At 42.1% G+C, this 18,915-nt stretch overlaps 1 protein-coding gene across 5 annotated transcripts in view; it reads right to left on the bottom strand.

Moving 5' to 3' along the window:
• Positions 1 to 18,915, bottom strand: part of PHF14 (PHD finger protein 14) — an 809,709-nt gene that overhangs the window by 527,156 nt on the left and 263,638 nt on the right. For all 5 annotated transcript variants that reach the window (XR_008402519.1, XM_053714097.1, XM_053714098.1 and 2 more), the window contains 2 exons: positions 7,252 to 7,522; positions 6,059 to 6,165 (listed from right to left, as the gene is read on the bottom strand). Coding sequence is in view for 4 of the 5 variants with exons in the window: in XM_053714097.1 (XP_053570072.1) it covers positions 6,059 to 6,165; positions 7,252 to 7,522 (378 nt within the window). In the remaining variant the exon portion in view is untranslated. The remainder of the gene's footprint in view (positions 1 to 6,058; positions 6,166 to 7,251; positions 7,523 to 18,915) is intronic.

Here is an 18,915-nt window from a genome sequence, read left to right as displayed (position 1 = left end):
AACCTTTCTCCCAAAAATAGCCTCAGAAGAAGCAAAAGTATCAAACTTGTAAAATTTGGTAAAAGTGTGCAGTGAAGACCAAGTCGCTGCCCTACATATCTGATCAACAGAAGCCTCGTTCTTGAAGGCCCATGTGGAAGCCACAGCCCTAGTGGAATGAGCTGTGATTCTTTCAGGAGGCTGCCGTCCGGCAGTCTCATAAGCCAATCTGATGATGCTTTTAATCCAAAAAGAGAGAGAGGTAGAAGTTGCTTTTTGACCTCTCCTTTTACCAGAATAAACAACAAACAAGGAAGATGTTTGTCTAAAATCCTTTGTAGCATCTAAATAGAATTTTAGAGCGCGAACAACATCCAAATTGTGCAACAAACGTTCCTTCTTTGAAACTGGATTCGGACACAAAGAAGGCACGACTATCTCCTGGTTAATGTTTTTGTTAGAAACAACTTTCGGACGAAAACCAGGTTTAGTACGTAAAACCACCTTATCTGCATGGAAAACCAGATAAGGAGGAGAACACTGCAGAGCAGATAATTCTGAAACTCTTCTAGCAGAAGAAATTGCAACCAAAAACAAAACTTTCCAAGATAATAACTTAATATCAACGGAATGCAAGGGTTCAAACGGAACCCCCTGAAGAACTGAAAGAACTAAGTTGAGACTCCAAGGAGGAGTCAAAGGTTTGTAAACAGGCTTGATTCTAACCAGAGCCTGAACAAAGGCTTGAACATCTGGCACAGCTGCCAGCTTTTTGTGAAGTAACAGAGACAAGGCAGAAATCTGTCCCTTCAAGGAACTTGCCGATAATCCTTTCTCCAATCCTTCTTGAAGAAAGGATAGAATCTTAGGAATCTTTACCTTGTTCCAAGGGAATCCTTTAGATTCACACCAACAGATATATTTTTTCCATATTTTGTGGTAAATTTTTCTAGTTACAGGCTTTCTGGCCTGAACAAGCGTATCAATAACAGAATCTGAGAACCCTCGTTTTGATAAGATCAAGCGTTCAATCTCCAAGCAGTCAGTTGGAGTGAGACCAGATTCGGATGTTCGAACGGACCTTGAACAAGAAGGTCTCGTCTCAAAGGTAGCTTCCATGGTGGAGCCGATGACATATTCACCAGATCTGCATACCAAGTCCTGCGTGGCCACGCAGGAGCTATCAAGATCACCGACGCCCTCTCCTGATTGATCCTGGCTACCAGCCTGGGGATGAGAGGAAACGGCGGGAATACATAAGCTAGTTTGAAGGTCCAAGGTGCTACTAGTGCATCTACTAGAGTCGCCTTGGGATCCCTGGATCTGGACCCGTAGCAAGGAACCTTGAAGTTCTGACGAGAGGCCATCAGATCCATGTCTGGAATGCCCCACAATTGAGTAATTTGGGCAAAGATTTCCGGATGGAGTTCCCACTCCCCCGGATGTAATGTCTGACGACTCAGAAAATCCGCTTCCCAATTTTCCACTCCTGGAATGTGGATTGCAGACAGGTGGCAGGAGTGAGTCTCCGCCCATTGAATGATTTTGGTCACTTCTTCCATCGCCAGGGAACTCCTTGTTCCCCCCTGATGGTTGATGTACGCAACAGTCGTCATGTTGTCTGATTGAAACCGTATGAACTTGGCCTTTGCTAGCTGAGGCCAAGCCTTGAGAGCATTGAATATCGCTCTCAGTTCCAGAATATTTATCGGTAGAAGAGATTCTTCCCGAGACCAAAGACCCTGAGCTTTCAGGGGTCCCCAGACCGCGCCCCAGCCCATCAGACTGGCGTCGGTCGTGACAATGACCCACTCTGGTCTGCGGAAGGTCATCCCTTGTGACAGGTTGTCCAGGGACAGCCACCAACGGAGTGAGTCTCTGGTCCTCTGATTTACTTGAATCGTCGGAGACAAGTCTGTATAGTCCCCATTCCACTGACTGAGCATGCACAGTTGTAATGGTCTTAGATGAATGCGCGCAAAAGGAACTATGTCCATTGCCGCTACCATCAAACCTATTACTTCCATGCACTGCGCTATGGAAGGAAGAGGAACGGAATGAAGTGTTTGACAAGAGTTTAGAAGTTTTGTTTTTCTGGCCTCTGTCAGAAAAATCCTCATTTCTAAGGAGTCTATTATTGTTCCCAAGAAGGGAACCCTTGTTGACGGAGATAGAGAACTCTTTTCTACGTTCACTTTCCATCCGTGAGATCTGAGAAAGGCCAGGACTATGTCCGTGTGAGCCTTTGCTTGAGGAAGGGACGACGCTTGAATCAGAATGTCGTCCAAGTAAGGTACTACTGCAATGCCCCTTGGTCTTAGTACCGCTAGAAGGGACCCTAGTACCTTTGTGAAAATCCTTGGAGCAGTGGCTAATCCGAAAGGAAGTGCCACGAACTGGTAATGCTTGTCCCGGAATGCGAACCTTAGGAACCGATGATGTTCCTTGTGGATAGGAATATGTAGATACGCATCCTTTAAATCCACCGTGGTCATGAATTGACCTTCCTGGATGGAAGGAAGAATTGTTCGAATAGTTTCCATTTTGAACGATGGAACCTTGAGAAACTTGTTTAGGATCTTGAGATCCAAGATTGGTCTGAACGTTCCCTCTTTTTTGGGAACTACGAACAGATTGGAGTAGAACCCCATCCCTTGTTCTCCTAATGGAACAGGATGAATCACTCCCATTTTTAACAGGTCTTCTACACAATGTAAGAATGCCTGTCTCTTTATGTGGTCTGAAGACAATTGAGACCTGTGGAACCTCCCCCTTGGGGGAAGCCCCTTGAATTCCAGAAGATAACCTTGGGAGACTATTTCTAGTGCCCAAGGATCCAGAACATCTCTTGCCCAAGCCTGAGCGAAGAGAGAGAGTCTGCCCCCCACCAGATCCGGTCCCGGATCGGGGGCCAACATTTCATGCTGTCTTGGTAGCAGTGGCAGGCTTCTTGGCCTGCTTTCCCTTGTTCCAGCCTTGCATTGGTCTCCAGGCTGGCTTGGCTTGAGAAGTATTACCCTCTTGCTTAGAGGACGTAGCACTTGGGGCTGGTCCGTTTCTACGAAAGGGACGAAAATTAGGTTTATTTTTGGCCTTGAAAGACCTATCCTGAGGAAGGGCGTGGCCCTTACCCCCAGTGATATCAGAGATAATCTCTTTCAAGTCAGGGCCAAACAGCGTTTTCCCCTTGAAAGGAATGTTAAGCAATTTGTTCTTGGAAGACGCATCCGCTGACCAAGATTTCAACCAAAGCGCTCTGCGCGCCACAATAGCAAACCCAGAATTTTTCGCCGCTAACCTAGCCAATTGCAAAGTGGCGTCTAGGGTGAAAGAATTAGTCAATTTGAGAGCACGGATTCTGTCCATAATCTCCTCATAAGGAGGAGAATCACTATCGATCGCCTTTTCTAGCTCATCGAACCAGAAACACGCGGCTGTAGTGACAGGGACAATGCATGAAATTGGTTGTAGAAGGTAACCTTGCTGAACAAACATCTTTTTAAGCAAACCTTCTAATTTTTTATCCATAGGATCTTTGAAAGCACAACTATCTTCTATGGGTATAGTGGTGCGTTTGTTTAAAGTAGAAACCGCCCCCTCGACCTTGGGGACTGTCTGCCATAAGTCCTTTCTGGGGTCGACCATGGGAAACAATTTTTTAAATATGGGGGGAGGGACGAAAGGTATACCGGGCCTTTCCCATTCTTTATTTACAATGTCCGCCACCCGCTTGGGTATAGGAAAAGCTTCTGGGGGCCCCGGGACCTCTAGGAACTTGTCCATTTTACATAGTTTCTCTGGGATGATCAAATTCTCACAATCATCCAGAGTGGATAACACCTCCTTAAGCAGAGCGCGGAGATGTTCCAACTTAAATTTAAATGTAATCACATCGGGTTCAGCTTGTTGAGAAATTTTCCCTGAATCTGAAATTTCTCCCTCAGACAAAACCTCCCTGGCCCCCTCAGACTGGTGTAGGGGCATATCAGAACCATTATCATCAGCGTCCTCATGCTCTTCAGTATCTAAAACAGAGCAGTCGCGCTTACGCTGATAAGTGGGCATTTTGGCTAAAATGTTTTTGATAGACTTATCCATTACAGCCGTTAATTGTTGCATAGTAAGGAGTATTGGCGCGCTAGATGTACTAGGGGCCTCCTGAGTGGGCAAGACTGGTGTAGACGAAGGAGGGAATGATGCAGTACCATGCTTACTCCCCTCACTTGAGGAATCATCTTGGGCATCATTTTCAGTGTCACATAAATCACATCTATTTAAATGAGAAGGAACCTTGGCTTCCCCACATTCAGAACACAGTCTATCTGGTAGTTCAGACATGTTAAACAGGCATAAACTTGATAACAAAGTACAAAAAACGTTTTAAAATAAAACCGTTACTGTCACTTTAAATTTTAAACTGAACACACTTTATTACTGCAATTGCGAAAAAGTATGAAGGAATTGTTCAAAATTCACCAAAATTTCACCACAGTGTCTTAAAGCCTTAAAAGTATTGCACACCAAATTTGGAAGCTTTAACCCTTAAAATAACGGAACCGGAGCCGTTTTTATCTTTAACCCCTTTACAGTCCCTGGTATCTGCTTTGCTGAGACCCAACCAAGCCCAAAGGGGAATACGATACCAAATGACGCCTTCAGAAAGTCTTTTTTATGTATCAGAGCTCCTCACACATGCGACTGCATGTCATGCTTCTCAAAAACAAGTGCGCAATACCGGCGCGAAAATGAGGCTCTGCCTATGATTAGGGAAAGCCCCTAGAGAATAAGGTGTCTAAAACAGTGCCTGCCGATATTATTTTACAAAAATACCCAGATTAAATGATTCCTCAAGGCTAAATATGTTTATATATGAATCGATTTAGCCCAGAAAATGTCTACAGTCTTAACAAGCCCTTGTGAAGCCCTTATTTACTCTGTAATAAAAATGGCTTACCGGATCCAATAGGGAAAATGACAGCTTCCAGCATTACATCGTCTTGTTAGAATGTGTCATACCTCAAGCAGCAAAAGTCTGCTCACTGTTCCCCCAACTGAATTTAATTCCTCTCAACAGTCCTGTGTGGAACAGCCATCGATTTTAGTAACGGTTGCTAAAATCATTTTCCTCTTACAAACAGAAATCTTCATCTCTTTTCTGTTTCAGAGTAAATAGTACATACCAGCACTATTTTAAAATAACAAACTCTTGATTGAATAATAAAAACTACAGTTAAACACTAAAAAACTCTAAGCCATCTCCGTGGAGATGTTGCCTGTACAACGGCAAAGAGAATGACTGGGGTAGGCGGAGCCTAGGAGGGATCATGTGACCAGCTTTGCTGGGCTCTTTGCCATTTCCTGTTGGGGAAGAGAATATCCCACAAGTAAGGATGACGCCGTGGACCGGACACACCTATGTTGGAGAAACAGAGATCTTAGCATTTAGGCGAATGATCTGCATGTTTGCATCACAGATAAAAGAATTAGCAATTCTCAAGGCCTTAATTCTTTCTTGGATAACATTGAGGGGACCCTCCATCTCGATCAAATCCGATAAGGAGTTGCACCAGCAGGCCGCAGCTCCAGCAACTGAGGCAACAGCCGCTGCCGGTTGAAACAAGTATCCCGTATGCTGAAACATTTTTCTGAGAAAAGTTTCCAACTGCTAAAAGCCACCATTACTCTTACTAAAGAGGATTGCATGGACACAGCATAGCCCTAATCCTTGCTTGCAGGGAAAAGTACCCATGAAAGGATTAAAAACTTGATTTTCTTCAGACATCATCTTTGCCACCACATACAATGTACACAGGCAAAGAATGGCTGGGGATTTTGGGAAGTGGGAGGATACTTAAAGCTTTGCTGGGGTGTTCTTTGCCTCCACCTGGTGGCCAGGAGTTGAATTTCCACTAGTAATTAGAATGGATTTGTAGACACTCCATGCCCATTGGAAAGAAACGTCTTCTTTAATATTATGTGGAATTATTATTGTGTAGTAAGCACACAAAAACAAATCATTCTGAAATAAGAGAAATGCTCTCAAATTATTTAAATGTTACAAAAAATGTTTAGTGCATACCTTATTATACTCAATGTGGAGTTTTTCTTGTTCATTTTCTAATTTTTCCTTAATATTCTTCTGTTCTGACATGCTTTCTTGCAACTGCACCATTCGCATGTTCCTTTCTAAAGAAAAAAGAGAACGTCACTGCTATATTTGAAGCTGAAAATATTTACCATGATATTAACTAAACTAAGAAGGAAAATTAGAAATTAAATATATATATAAAAAAACACAGAAATTTTTATATCCTGGCCTAAAACCTAGACAATACTTACAAGGTGAGATCCCCTCTCCAGAGGGGGTATGGACAGAAATAACCATGCCTATTTTACCTATATAACTCTTACTTGAGCTCCCATCCTCATTACTAGTTCTGGACAACATAGATACACAGAGACAGGTAAGGATGGGAACCCTTATAAGTATTGTCTAGGTTATGGGCCAAGATATAGAAATTTCTGTTTTTAGGAATTTCTAATAATCTTGGCCAATCTATCCAAAACTTACCATGCAAGAGAATACCAAGCAGTATACCATAAGGACAATAGGGATTGTGAAAGATGAAGCAAACACAAATATGAAAGCAAAAATAGAGATTTGTTTCAGAAAAAGCAGAGCTCAGAATTTTCCCGCCAAATTTAGCAGAGGACGATTGCAATTTGCTGTAGAAAACTGTGACACAAATGTGTAAGTTTTCCATACAGCTGAGTTTTCCATAACAGGTAAGACCCTACAAAGGGACCTAGCTCAGACCATACTATGATGAACAGAACTAGGAATGAGGATGGGAGCTCAAGTAAGGGTTATATAAGGTAAAAGGAGTTTGGTTATTTCTGTCCATGCTCCCTCTGGAAAGGGGATCTCACCTGGTAAGTATTGTATAGTTTTACCAAGATAAATAGAAATTTAAAAACTCAGAAAAAAAAATAGAATTGTTGAAATCACTCTTGATATATAAATAATTGTGCTTCAGATTTTAACACTTACAGATAAGTCAAGGCATCAGCTACCTACAATGGTCTTGAGTAAACATACCTATTCAGGTTTGATAAGCTATTATCTATCTTGAATTGTTTACTTTTACATCTATTCTTTTAAATGTAATGGTTATTAATAATCATTGATCTCAGAGCATTATTTTTAATAAGCTGTACCAGATGCCTGTTAATCAATACCCATAATTAAACAATAAAGTGGTAACTGTTTACCAAGGTAGTAGTTAACAAAGTCTGAAGTCAAAGCAGGTTGCTTATGCTTTCTTCTGCCATCCACGCTAGAAGTAGTGTCTGAATTATCAACAGGGAAAATGTCTGTGCTAATCCCCATCAGTTCAGCTTTTCGCATTAGTTTACGTATAGCTGATGCACTGCTGGTGAGTGGACGTGGTAGCTTCTCTCTCGGAACCCATGCTTGAGGTCTTGTATTGCGAGCAAGCTCAGACTTCACACGATATTGTTGTAACCTAGTGGTGATGCGGGCCTAAAGAAAAGAAAAAAAGAGTGAAGACAAATGCAAACATATACTGAAAGGGACATGAAACCCTATTGTTTTGGTTTAATGAATCAGATAAAACTGATCATTTAAATAAAAAAAAACTTTTCAACTGACTGTTGTCTTTTTATCCTTTGTTGAAAAGCATGCCAAGGTAGGCTCAGGAGCAGCAATGTACTACTGGGAGTAAGTTGCTGACTGGTATATGTCTCTTGACATTGGATCAACTAATGTGCCCAGCTAGCTCCCAGTAGTTTAATGCTGTTCCTTTAACAAAAGATACGAAAAGAATGAAGCAAGTTTTATCATAGAAGTAAATTAGTATGTTGTTTAAAATTCTATGCTCTGTCTGGAAAAAAAATGTGTTTTATGTCACTGTATGTATTAAGCAGAGATATAATGCTTTAGTACATGAAACTCAAACATAAACCATACTGTAAGAATCTAACGCCTAGATTACGAGTTCTGCATTAGCTTTAAAAAGCAGCGTTAAGGGGTCCTAACGATGCTTTTTAACGCCCGCTGGTATTACGAGTATGGAAGGTACAGGTGTACCGCTCACTTTTCTTCTGCGACTTTTCCACACCGCAAATCCCCTTACGTCAATTGCGTATCCTATCTTTTTAATGGGATTTGGCTAACGCTGGTATTACAAGTCTTGGAAGAAGTGAGCGGTACAGCCTCTACCTCCAAGACTCCTACCGCATATAAAAAGTCATTAGTTAAGAGTTTTATGGGCTAACGCCGGAACATAAAACTCTTAACTACAGTGCTACAAAGTACACTAACACCCATAAACTACCAATGAACCCCTAATCTGCCGACCGGACATCGCCGCCACCTACATTATACCTGTGAACCCCTAATCTGCTGCCCCTAACATCGCCGACACCTACATTATATTTCTTTCATGTAATTAACAAGAGTCCATGAGCTAGTGACGTATGGGATATACATTCCTACCAGGAGGGGCAAAGTTTCCCAAACCTTAAAATGCCTATAAATACACCCCTCACCACACCCACAAATCAGTTTTACAAACTTTGCCTCCAAGGGAGGTGGTGAAGTAAGTTTGTGCTAGATTCTACGTTGATATGCGATCCGCAGCAAGTTGGAGCCCGGTTTTCCTCTCAGCGTGCAGTGAATGTCAGAGGGATGTGAAGAGAGTATTGCCTATTGAATGCAGTGATCTCCTTCTACGGGGTCTATTTCATAAGGTTCTCTGTTATCGGTCGTAGAGATTCATCTCTTACCTCCCTTTTCAGATCGACGATATACTCTTATATTTACCATTTCCTCTACTGATTCTCGTTTCAGTACTGGTTTGGCTTTCTACAAACATGTAGATGAGTGTCCTGGGGTAAGTAAGTCTTATTTTCTGTGACACTCTAAGCTATGGTTGGGCACTTTATTTATAAAGTTCTAAATATATGTATTCAAACATTTATTTGCCTTGACTCAGAATGTTCAACTTTCCTTATTTCCAGACAGTCAGTTTCATATTTGGGATTATGCTTTCAATTATCATATTTTTTCTTACCTCAAAAATTTGACTTTTTTCCCTGTGGGCTGTTAGGCTCGCGGGGGCTGAAAATGCTTCATTTTATTGCGTCATTCTTGGCGCAGACTTTTTTGGCGCAAAAATTCTTTTCCGTTTCCGGCGTCATACGTGTCGCCGGAAGTTGCGTCATTTTTGACGTTATTTTGTGCCAAAAATGTCGGCGTTCCGGATGTGGCGTCATTTTTGGCGCCAAAAGCATTTAGGCGCCAAATAATGTGGGCGTCTTATTTGGCGCCAAAAAATATGGGCGTCGCTTTTGTCTCCACATTATTTCAGTCTCATTTTTCATTTGCTTCTGGTTGCTAGAAGCTTGATGTTTGGCATTTTTTTTCCCATTCCTGAAACTGTCTTATAAGGAATTTGATCTATTTTGCTTTATATGTTGTTTTTTCTCTTACATATTGCAAGATGTCTCACGTTGCATCTGAGCCAGAAGATACTACAGGAAAACCACTGCCTGCTGGATCTACCAAAGCTAAGTGTATCTGCTGTAAACTTTTGGTAGCTATTCCTCCAGCTGTTGTTTGTAATAATTGTCATGACAAACTTGTTAAAGCAGATAATATTTCCTTTAGTGATGTACCATTGCCTGTTGCAGTTCCCTCAACATCTAAGGTGCAGAATGTTCCTGATAACATAAGAGATTTTGTTTCTGAATCCATAAAGAAGGCTTTGTCTGTTATTTCTCCTTCTAGTAAACGTAAAAAGTCTTTTAAATCTTCTCTCTCTACAGATGAATTTTTAAATGAACACCATCATTCTGATTCTTTGGACTCTTCTGGTTCAGAGGATTCTATCTCAGAGATTGATGCTGATAAATCTTCATATTTATTTAAGATGGAATTTATTCGCTCTTTACTTAAAGAAGTACTAATTGCTTTAGAAATAGAGGATTCTAGTCCTCTTGATACTAATTCTATACGTTTGGATAAGGTTTTTAAAGCTCCTGCGGTTATTCCAGAAGTCTTTCCTGTTCCTAATGCTATTTCTGCAGTAATTGCTAAGGAATGGGATAAATTGGGTAATTCATTTACTCCTTCTAAACGTTTTAAGCAATTATATCCTGTTCCGCTTGACAGGTTAGAATTTTGGGACAAAATCCCTAAAGTTGATGGGGCTATTTCTACCCTTGCTAAACGTACTACCATTCCTACGTCAGATGGTACCTCGTTTAAGGATCCTTTAGATAGAAAAATTGAATCTTTTCTAAGAAAAGCTTATCTATGTTCAGGTAATCTTCTTAGACCTGCTATACCATTGGCTGATGTTGCTGCAGCTTCAACTTTTTGGTTGGAAACTCTAGCGCAACAAGTAACAAATCGTGATTCTCATGATATTATTATTCTTCTCCAGCATGCTAATAATTTCATCTGTGATGCCATTTTTGATATTATTAGAGTTGATGTTATATTTATGTCTCTGGCTATCTTAGCCAGAAGAGCTTTATGGCTTAAGACCTGGAATGCTGATATGGCTTCTAAATCAACTCTACTTTCCATTTCTTTCCAGGGAAACAAATTATTTGGTTCTCAGTTGGATTCTATTATTTCAACTGTTACTGGTGGGAAAGGAACTTTTTTACCACAGGATAAAAAGTCTAAAGGTAAAAACAGGGCTAACAATCGTTTTCGTTCCTTTCGTTTCAACAAAGAACAAAAGCCTGATCCTTCGTCCTCAGGAGCAGTTTCAGTTTGGAAACCATCTCCAGTCTGGAATAAATCCAAGCCTGCTAGAAAGGCAAAGCCTGCTTCTAAGTTCACATGAAGGTACGGCCCTCATTCCAGTTCAGCTGGTAGGGGGCAGGTTACGTTTTTTCAAAGAAATTTGGATCAATTCTGTTCACAATCTTTGGATTCAGAACATTGTTTCAGAAGGGTACAGAATTGGTTTCAAGATGAGACCTCCTGCAAAGAGATTTTTTCTTTCCCATGTCCCAGTAAATCCAGTGAAAGCTCAAGCATTTCTGAATTGTGTTTCAGATCTAGAGTTGGCTGGAGTAATTATGCCAGTTCCAGTTCCGGAACAGGGGATGGGGTTTTATTCAAATCTCTTCATTGTACCAAAGAAGGAGAATTCCTTCAGACCAGTTCTGGATCTAAAATTATTGAATCGTTATGTAAGGATACCAACGTTCAAGATGGTAACTGTAAGGACTATATTGCCTTTTGTTCAGCAAGGGAATTATATGTCCACAATAGATTTACAGGATGCATATCTGCATATTCCGATTCATCCAGATCATTATCAGTTCCTGAGATTCTCTTTTCTAGACAAGCATTACCAATTTGTGGCTCTACCGTTTGGCCTTGCTACAGCTCCAAGAATTTTCACAAAGATTCTCGGTGCCCTTCTGTCTGTAATCAGAGAACAGGGTATTGTGGTATTTCCTTATCTGGACGATATCTTGGTACTTGCTCAGTCTTTACATTTAGCAGAGTCTCATACGAATCGACTTGTGTTGTTTCTTCAAGATCATGGTTGGAGGATCAATTTACCAAAAAGTTCTTTGATTCCTCAAACAAGGGTAACCTTTCTGGGTTTCCAGATAGATTCAGTGTCCATGACTCTGTCTTTAACAGACAAGAGACGTCTAAAATTGATTTCAGCCTGTCGAAACCTTCAGTCTCAATCATTCCCTTCGGTAGCCTTATGCATGGAAATTCTAGGTCTTATGACTGCTGCATCGGACGCGATCCCCTTTGCTCGTTTTCACATGCGACCTCTTCAGCTCTGTATGCTGAACCAATGGTGCAGGGATTACACGAAGATATATCAATTAATATCTTTAAAACCGATTGTTCGGCACTCTCTAACGTGGTGGACAGATCACCTTCGTTTAATTCAGGGGGCTTCTTTTGTTCTTCCGACCTGGACTGTAATTTCAACAGATGCAAGTCTCACAGGTTGGGGAGCTGTGTGGGGATCTCTGACGGCACAAGGAGTTTGGGAATCTCAGGAGGTGAGATTACCGATCAATATCTTGGAACTCCGTGCAGTTTTCAGAGCTCTTCAGTTTTGGCCTCTTCTGAAGAGAGAATCGTTCATTTGTTTTCAGACAGACAATGTCACCACTGTGGCATACATCAATCATCAAGGAGGGACTCACAGTCCTCTGGCTATGAAAGAAGTATCTCGAATTTTGGTTTGGGCGGAATCCAGCTCCTGTCTAATCTCTGCGGTTCATATCCCAGGTGTAGACAATTGGGAAGCGGATTATCTCAGTCGCCAAACGTTGCATCCGGGCGAATGGTCTCTTCACCCAGAGGTATTTCTTCAGATTGTTCAAATGTGGGGGCTCCCAGAGATAGATCTGATGGCCTCTCATCTAAACAAGAAACTTCCCAGGTATCTGTCCAGATCCCGGGATCCTCAGGCGGAGGCAGTGGATGCATTATCACTTCCTTGGAAGTATCATCCTGCCTATATCTTTCCGCCTCTAGTTCTTCTTCCAAGAGTAATCTCCAAGATTCTGAGGGAATGCTCGTTTGTTCTGCTAATAGCTCCGGCATGGCCTCACAGGTTTTGGTATGCGGATCTTGTCCGGATGGCATCTTGCCAACCATGGACTCTTCCGTTAAGACCAGACCTTCTGTCACAAGGTCCTTTTTTCCATCCGGATCTGAAATCCTTAAATTTAAAGGTATGGAGATTGAACGCTTGATTCTTGGTCATAGAGGTTTCTCTGACTCCGTGATTAATACTATGTTACAGGCTCGTAAATCTGTATCTCGAGAGATATATTATAGAGTCTGGAAGACTTATATTTCTTGGTGTCTTTCTCATCATTTTTCTTGGCATTCTTTTAGAATACCGAGAATTTTACAGTTTCTTCAGGATGGTTTAGATAAGGGTTTGTCCGCAAGTTCTTTGAAAGGACAAATCTCCGCTCTTTCTGTTCTTTTTCACAGAAAGATTGCTATTCTTCCTGATATTCATTGTTTTGTACAAGCTTTGGTTCGTATAAAACCTGTCATTAAGTCAATTTCTCCTCCTTGGAGTTTGAATTTGGTTCTGGGAGCTCTTCAAGCTCCTCCGTTTGAACCTATGCATTCATTGGACATTAAATTACTTTCTTGGAAAGTTTTGTTCCTTTTGGCCATCTCTTCTGCTAGAAGAGTTTCTGAATTATCTGCTCTTTCGTGTGAGTCTCCTTTTCTGATTTTTCATCAGGATAAGGCGGTGTTGCGAACTTCTTTTGAATTTTTACCTAAAGTTGTGAATTCCAACAACATTAGTAGAGAAATTGTGGTTCCTTCATTATGTCCTAATCCTAAGAATTCTAAGGAGAAATCATTGCATTCTTTGGATGTTGTTAGAGCTTTGAAATATTATGTTGAAGCTACGAAATCTTTCCGTAAGACTTCTAGTCTATTTGTTATCTTTTCCGGTTCTAGGAAAGGCCAGAAAGCTTCTGCCATTTCTTTGGCATCTTGGTTGAAATCTTTAATTCATCTTGCCTATGTTGAGTCGGGTAAAATTCCGCCTCAGAGAATTACAGCTCATTCTACTAGGTCAGTATCTACTTCCTGGGCGTTTAGGAATGAAGCTTCGGTTGACCAGATCTGCAAAGCAGCAACTTGGTCCTCTTTGCATACTTTTACTAAATTCTACCATTTTGATGTATTTTCTTCTTCTGAAGCAGTTTTTGGTAGAAAAGTTCTTCAGGCAGCGGTTTCAGTTTGAATCTTCTGCTTATGTTTTTTGTTAAACTTTATTTTGGGTGTGGATTATTTTCAGCAGGAATTGGCTGTCTTTATTTTATCCCTCCCTCTCTAGTGACTCTTGTGTGGAAAGATCCACATCTTGGGTAGTCATTATCCCATACGTCACTAGCTCATGGACTCTTGTTAATTACATGAAAGAAAACATAATTTATGTAAGAACTTACCTGATAAATTCATTTCTTTCATATTAACAAGAGTCCATGAGGCCCACCCTTTTTTGTGGTGGTTATGATTTTTTTGTATAAAGCACAATTATTCCAATTCCTTATTTTATATGCTTCGCACTTTTTTTCTTATCACCCCACTTCTTGGCTATTCGTTAAACTGATTTGTGGGTGTGGTGAGGGGTGTATTTATAGGCATTTTAAGGTTTGGGAAACTTTGCCCCTCCTGGTAGGAATGTATATCCCATACGTCACTAGCTCATGGACTCTTGTTAATATGAAAGAAATGAATTTATCAGGTAAGTTCTTACATAAATTATGTTTTATTAACTCCTAATCTGCCCCCTCAACGTCACCGCCACCTACCTACACTTATTAACCCCTAATCTGCCGACCGGACATCGCCGCCACTATAATAACAGAATTTATGCTTACCTGATAAATTACTTTCTCCAACGGTGTGTCCGGTCCACGGCGTCATCCATAACTTGTGGGAATATTCTCTTCCCCAACAGGAAAGGGCAAAGAGCACAGCAAAAGCTGTCCATATATTCCCTCCCAGGCTCCGCCCCCCCAGTCATTCGACCGACGGTTAGGAGAAAAAAAGGAGAAACTATAGGGTGCCGTGGTGACTGTAGTGTATAGAGAAAGAAATTTTTCAAACCTGATTAAAAAACCAGGGCGGGCCGTGGACCGGACACACCGTTGGAGAAAGTAATTTATCAGGTAAGCATAAATTCTGTTTTCTCCAACATTGGTGTGTCCGGTCGACGGCGTCATCCATAACTTGTGGGAACCAATACCAAAGCTTTAGGACACGGATGAAGGGAGGGAGCAAATCAGGTTACCTAAACAGAAGGCACCACGGCTTGCAAAACCTTTCTCCCAAAAATAGCCTCCGAAGAAGAAAAAGTATCAAATTTGTAGAATTTGGCAAAAGTGTGCAGAGAAGATCAAGTCGCTGCCTTACATATCTGATCAGCAGAAGCCTCGTTCTTGAAGGCCCATGTGGAAGCCACAGCCCTAGTAGAGTGAGCTGTGATTCGTTCAGGAGGCTGCCGTCTGGCAGTCTCATAAGCCAATCGGATGATGCTTTTCAGCCAGAAAGAAAGAGAGGTAGCAGTAGCTTTTTGTCCTCTCCTCTTACCAGAATAAACGACAAACAAAGAAGAAGTTTGTCTGAAATCCTTTGTTGCTTCTAAATAGAACATTAAAGCGCGGACTACATCTAAATTGTGTAACAAACGTTCCTTCTTTGAAACTGGATTCGGACACAAAGAAGGAACAACTATTTCCTGGTTAATGTTCTTGTTGGAAACAACTTTTGGAAGAAAACCAGGCTTGGTACGCAAAACAACCTTATCTGAATGGAACACCAGATAGGGTGGGTCACACTGCAAAGCAGATAATTCCGAAACTCTTCTAGCAGAAGAAATAGCAACCAAAAACAAAACTTTCCAAGATAGTAACTTAATATCTATGGAATGTAAGGGTTCAAACGGAACCCCTTGCAGAACTGAAACTAAATTTAGACTCCAGGGAGGAGTCAAGGGTCTGTAAACAGGCTTGATTCTAACCAAAGCCTGTACAAAAGCTTGTACATCTGGCACAGCTGCCAGTCGTTTGTGTAACAAGACAGATAAAGCAGAAATCTGTCCTTTTAGAGAACTCGCTGACAATCCCTTATCCAAACCTTCTTGGAGAAAGGAGAGGATCCTAGGAATTTTAATCTTACTCCAGGAGAATCCCTTGGATTCACACCAACAGATATATCTTTTCCATATTTTATGGTAAATCTTTCTAGTCACAGGTTTTCTGGCTTGGATCAGAGTATCTATCACTGAATCTGAAAACCCACGCTTGGATAAAATCAAACGTTCAATTTCCAAGTAGTCAGCTGCAGAGAAACTAGATTTGGATGTTCGAATGGACCTTGTACTAGAAGATCCTGTCTCAAAGGTAGCTTCCATGGTGGAGCCGATTACATATTCACCAGGTCTGCATACCAAGTCCTGCGCTGCCACGCAGGAGCTATCAGAATCACCGAGGCCTTCTCCTGTTTGATCCTGGCTACAAGCCTGGGAAGGAGGGGGAACGGTGGAAACGCATAAGCTAGGTTGAACGACCAAGGCGCCACTAATGCATCCACTAGAGCCGCCTTGGGATCCCTGGATCTGGACCCGTAGCAAGGAACCTTGAAGTTCTGACGAGACGCCATCAGATCCATGTCTGGAATGCCCCATAATTGAGTTAACTGGGCAAACACCTCCGGGTGGAGTTCCCACTCCCCCGGATGGAAAGTCTGACGACTCAGATAATCCGCCTCCCAGTTGTCTACTCCTGGGATGTGGATTGCAGATAGGTGGCAGGAGTGATCCTCCGCCCATTTGATGATTTTGGACACCTCTCTCATCGCCAAGGAACTCCTTGTTCCCCCCTGATGGTTGATGTACGCTACAGTCGTCATGTTGTCTGACTGGAATCTTATGAATCCGGCCTTCGCTAGTTGAGGCCAAGCCCGGAGAGCATTGAATATCGCTCTCAGTTCCAGGATGTTTATCGGGAGAAGAGATTCTTCCCGAGACCATAGACCCTGAGCTTTCAGGGAACCCCAGATCGCGCCCCAGCCTAATAGACTGGCGTTGGTCGTGACAATGACCCACTCTGGTCTGCGGAAACTCATTCCCTGGGACAGGTGATCCTGGGTCAACCACCAACGGAGTGAGTCTCTGGTCATCTGGTCTACTTGAATCATTGGAGACAAGTCTGTATAGTCCCCATTCCACTGCTTGAGCATGCACAGTTGTAATGGTCTTAGATGAATTTGAGCAAAAGGAACTATGTCCATTGCTGTAACCATCAACCCTACTACTTCCATGCACTGAGCTATGGAAGGCTGCAGAATAGAGTGAAGAACTTGACAAGCGTTTAGAAGCTTTGACTTTCTGACTTCTGTCAGGAAGATCTTCATTTCTAAAGAATCTATTATTGTTCCCAAAAAGGGAACTCTTGTCGACGGAGACAGGGAACTCTTTTCTACGTTCACCTTCCACCCGTGAGATCTGAGAAAGGCTAGAACAATGTCTGTATGAGCCTTTGCTTTGGAAAGAAACGACGCTTGGATTAGAATGTCGTCCAGATAAGGTGCCACTGCAATACCCCTTGGTCTTAGGACCGCTAGAAGGAACCCTAGCACATTTGTTAAAATCCTTGGAGCAGTGGCTAGCCCGAATGGGAGAGCCACGAACTGGTAATGTTTGTCCAGAAAGGCGAACCTTAGGAACTGATGATGATCTTTGTGGATAGGAATATGTAGGTACGCATCCTTTAAAACCACGGTAGTAATAAATTGACCCTCCTGGATTGTAGGTAAAATTGTTCGAATGGTTTCCATTTTGAACGATGGAACTCTGAGAAATTTGTTTAGAATTTTTAAATCCAGAATTGGTCTGAAAGTTCCCTCTTTTTTGGGAACTACAAACAGATTTGAGTAAAACCCCTGACCTTGTTCCACAGTTGGAACTGGGTGTATCACTCCCATCTTTAACAGGTCTTCTACACAATGTAAGAATGCCTGTCTCTTTATTTGGTTTGAAGATAAGTGAGACATGTGGAACCTTCCCCTTGGGGGTAGTTCCTTGAATTCTAGAAGATAACCCTGAGAGACTATTTCTAGTGCCCAGGGATCCTGAACATCTCTTGCCCAAGTCTGAGCAAAGAGAGAGGGTCTGCCCCCTACTAGATCCGGTCCCGGATCGGGGGCTACCCCTTCATGCTGTTTTGGTAGCAGCAGCAGGCTTCTTGGCCTGTTTACCCTTGTTCCAGCCTTGCATTGGTTTCCAAGCTGGTTTAGTCTGGGAAGCGTTACCCTCTTGTCTAGAGGCTGCAGAGTTGGAAGCCGTTCCATTCCTGAAATTGCGAAAGGAACGAAAATTGGACTTATTCTTAGCCTTGAAAGGCCTATCCTGTGGGAGGGCATGGCCCTTACTCCCAGTGATGTCTGAAATAATCTCTTTCAATTCTGGCCCAAAAAGGGTCTTACCTTTGAAAGGGATATTAAGCAATTTTGTCTTGGAAGATACATCCGCCGACCAAGACTTTAGCCAGAGCGCTCTGCGCGCCACAATTGCAAACCCTGAATTTTTCGCCGCTAACCTCGCTAACTGCAAAGCGGCGTCTAAAATAAAGGAATTAGCTAAATTAAGTGCGTGAATTCTGTCCATGACTTCCTCATACGGAGTCTCCCTACTGAGCAACTTTTCCAGTTCCTCGAACCAGAACCACGCCGCTGTAGTGACAGGAATAATGCACGAAATAGGTTGAAGGAGGTAACCTTGCTGTACAAAAATCTTTTTAAGCAAACCTTCCAATTTTTTATCCATAGGATCTTTGAAAGCACAATTGTCCTCAATAGGAATGGTCGTGCGCTTGGCTAGTGTAGAAACCGCCCCCTCGACCTTAGGGACTGTTTGCCATAAGTCCTTCCTGGGGTCGACCATAGGGAACAATTTCTTAAATATAGGAGGAGGGACAAAAGGTATGCCTGGCTTCTCCCACTCCTTATTCACTATGTCCGCCACCCGTTTAGGTATCGGAAAAGCATCAGGGTGCACCGGGACCTCTAGGAACTTGTCCATCTTGCACAATTTTTCTGGGATGACCAGATTGTCACAATCATCCAGAGTAGATAGCACCTCCTTAAGTAATGCGCGGAGATGCTCTAATTTAAATTTAAATGTCACAACATCAGGTTCTGCCTGCTGAGAAATTCTTCCTGTATCAGAAATTTCCCCATCTGACAAACCCTCCCTCACTGCCACTTCAGATTGGTGTGAGGGTATGACAGAAAAGTTATCATCAGCGCCCTCCTGCTCTACAGTGTTTAAAACAGAGCAATCGCGCTTTCTCTGAAATGCTGGCATTTTGGATAAA

Source organism: Bombina bombina, chromosome 5 (genome assembly GCF_027579735.1).
Source record: "Bombina bombina isolate aBomBom1 chromosome 5, aBomBom1.pri, whole genome shotgun sequence".
NCBI classification, from domain to species: domain Eukaryota; kingdom Metazoa; phylum Chordata; class Amphibia; order Anura; family Bombinatoridae; genus Bombina; species Bombina bombina.
This window is presented reverse-complemented; position numbering and strand designations above follow the sequence as displayed.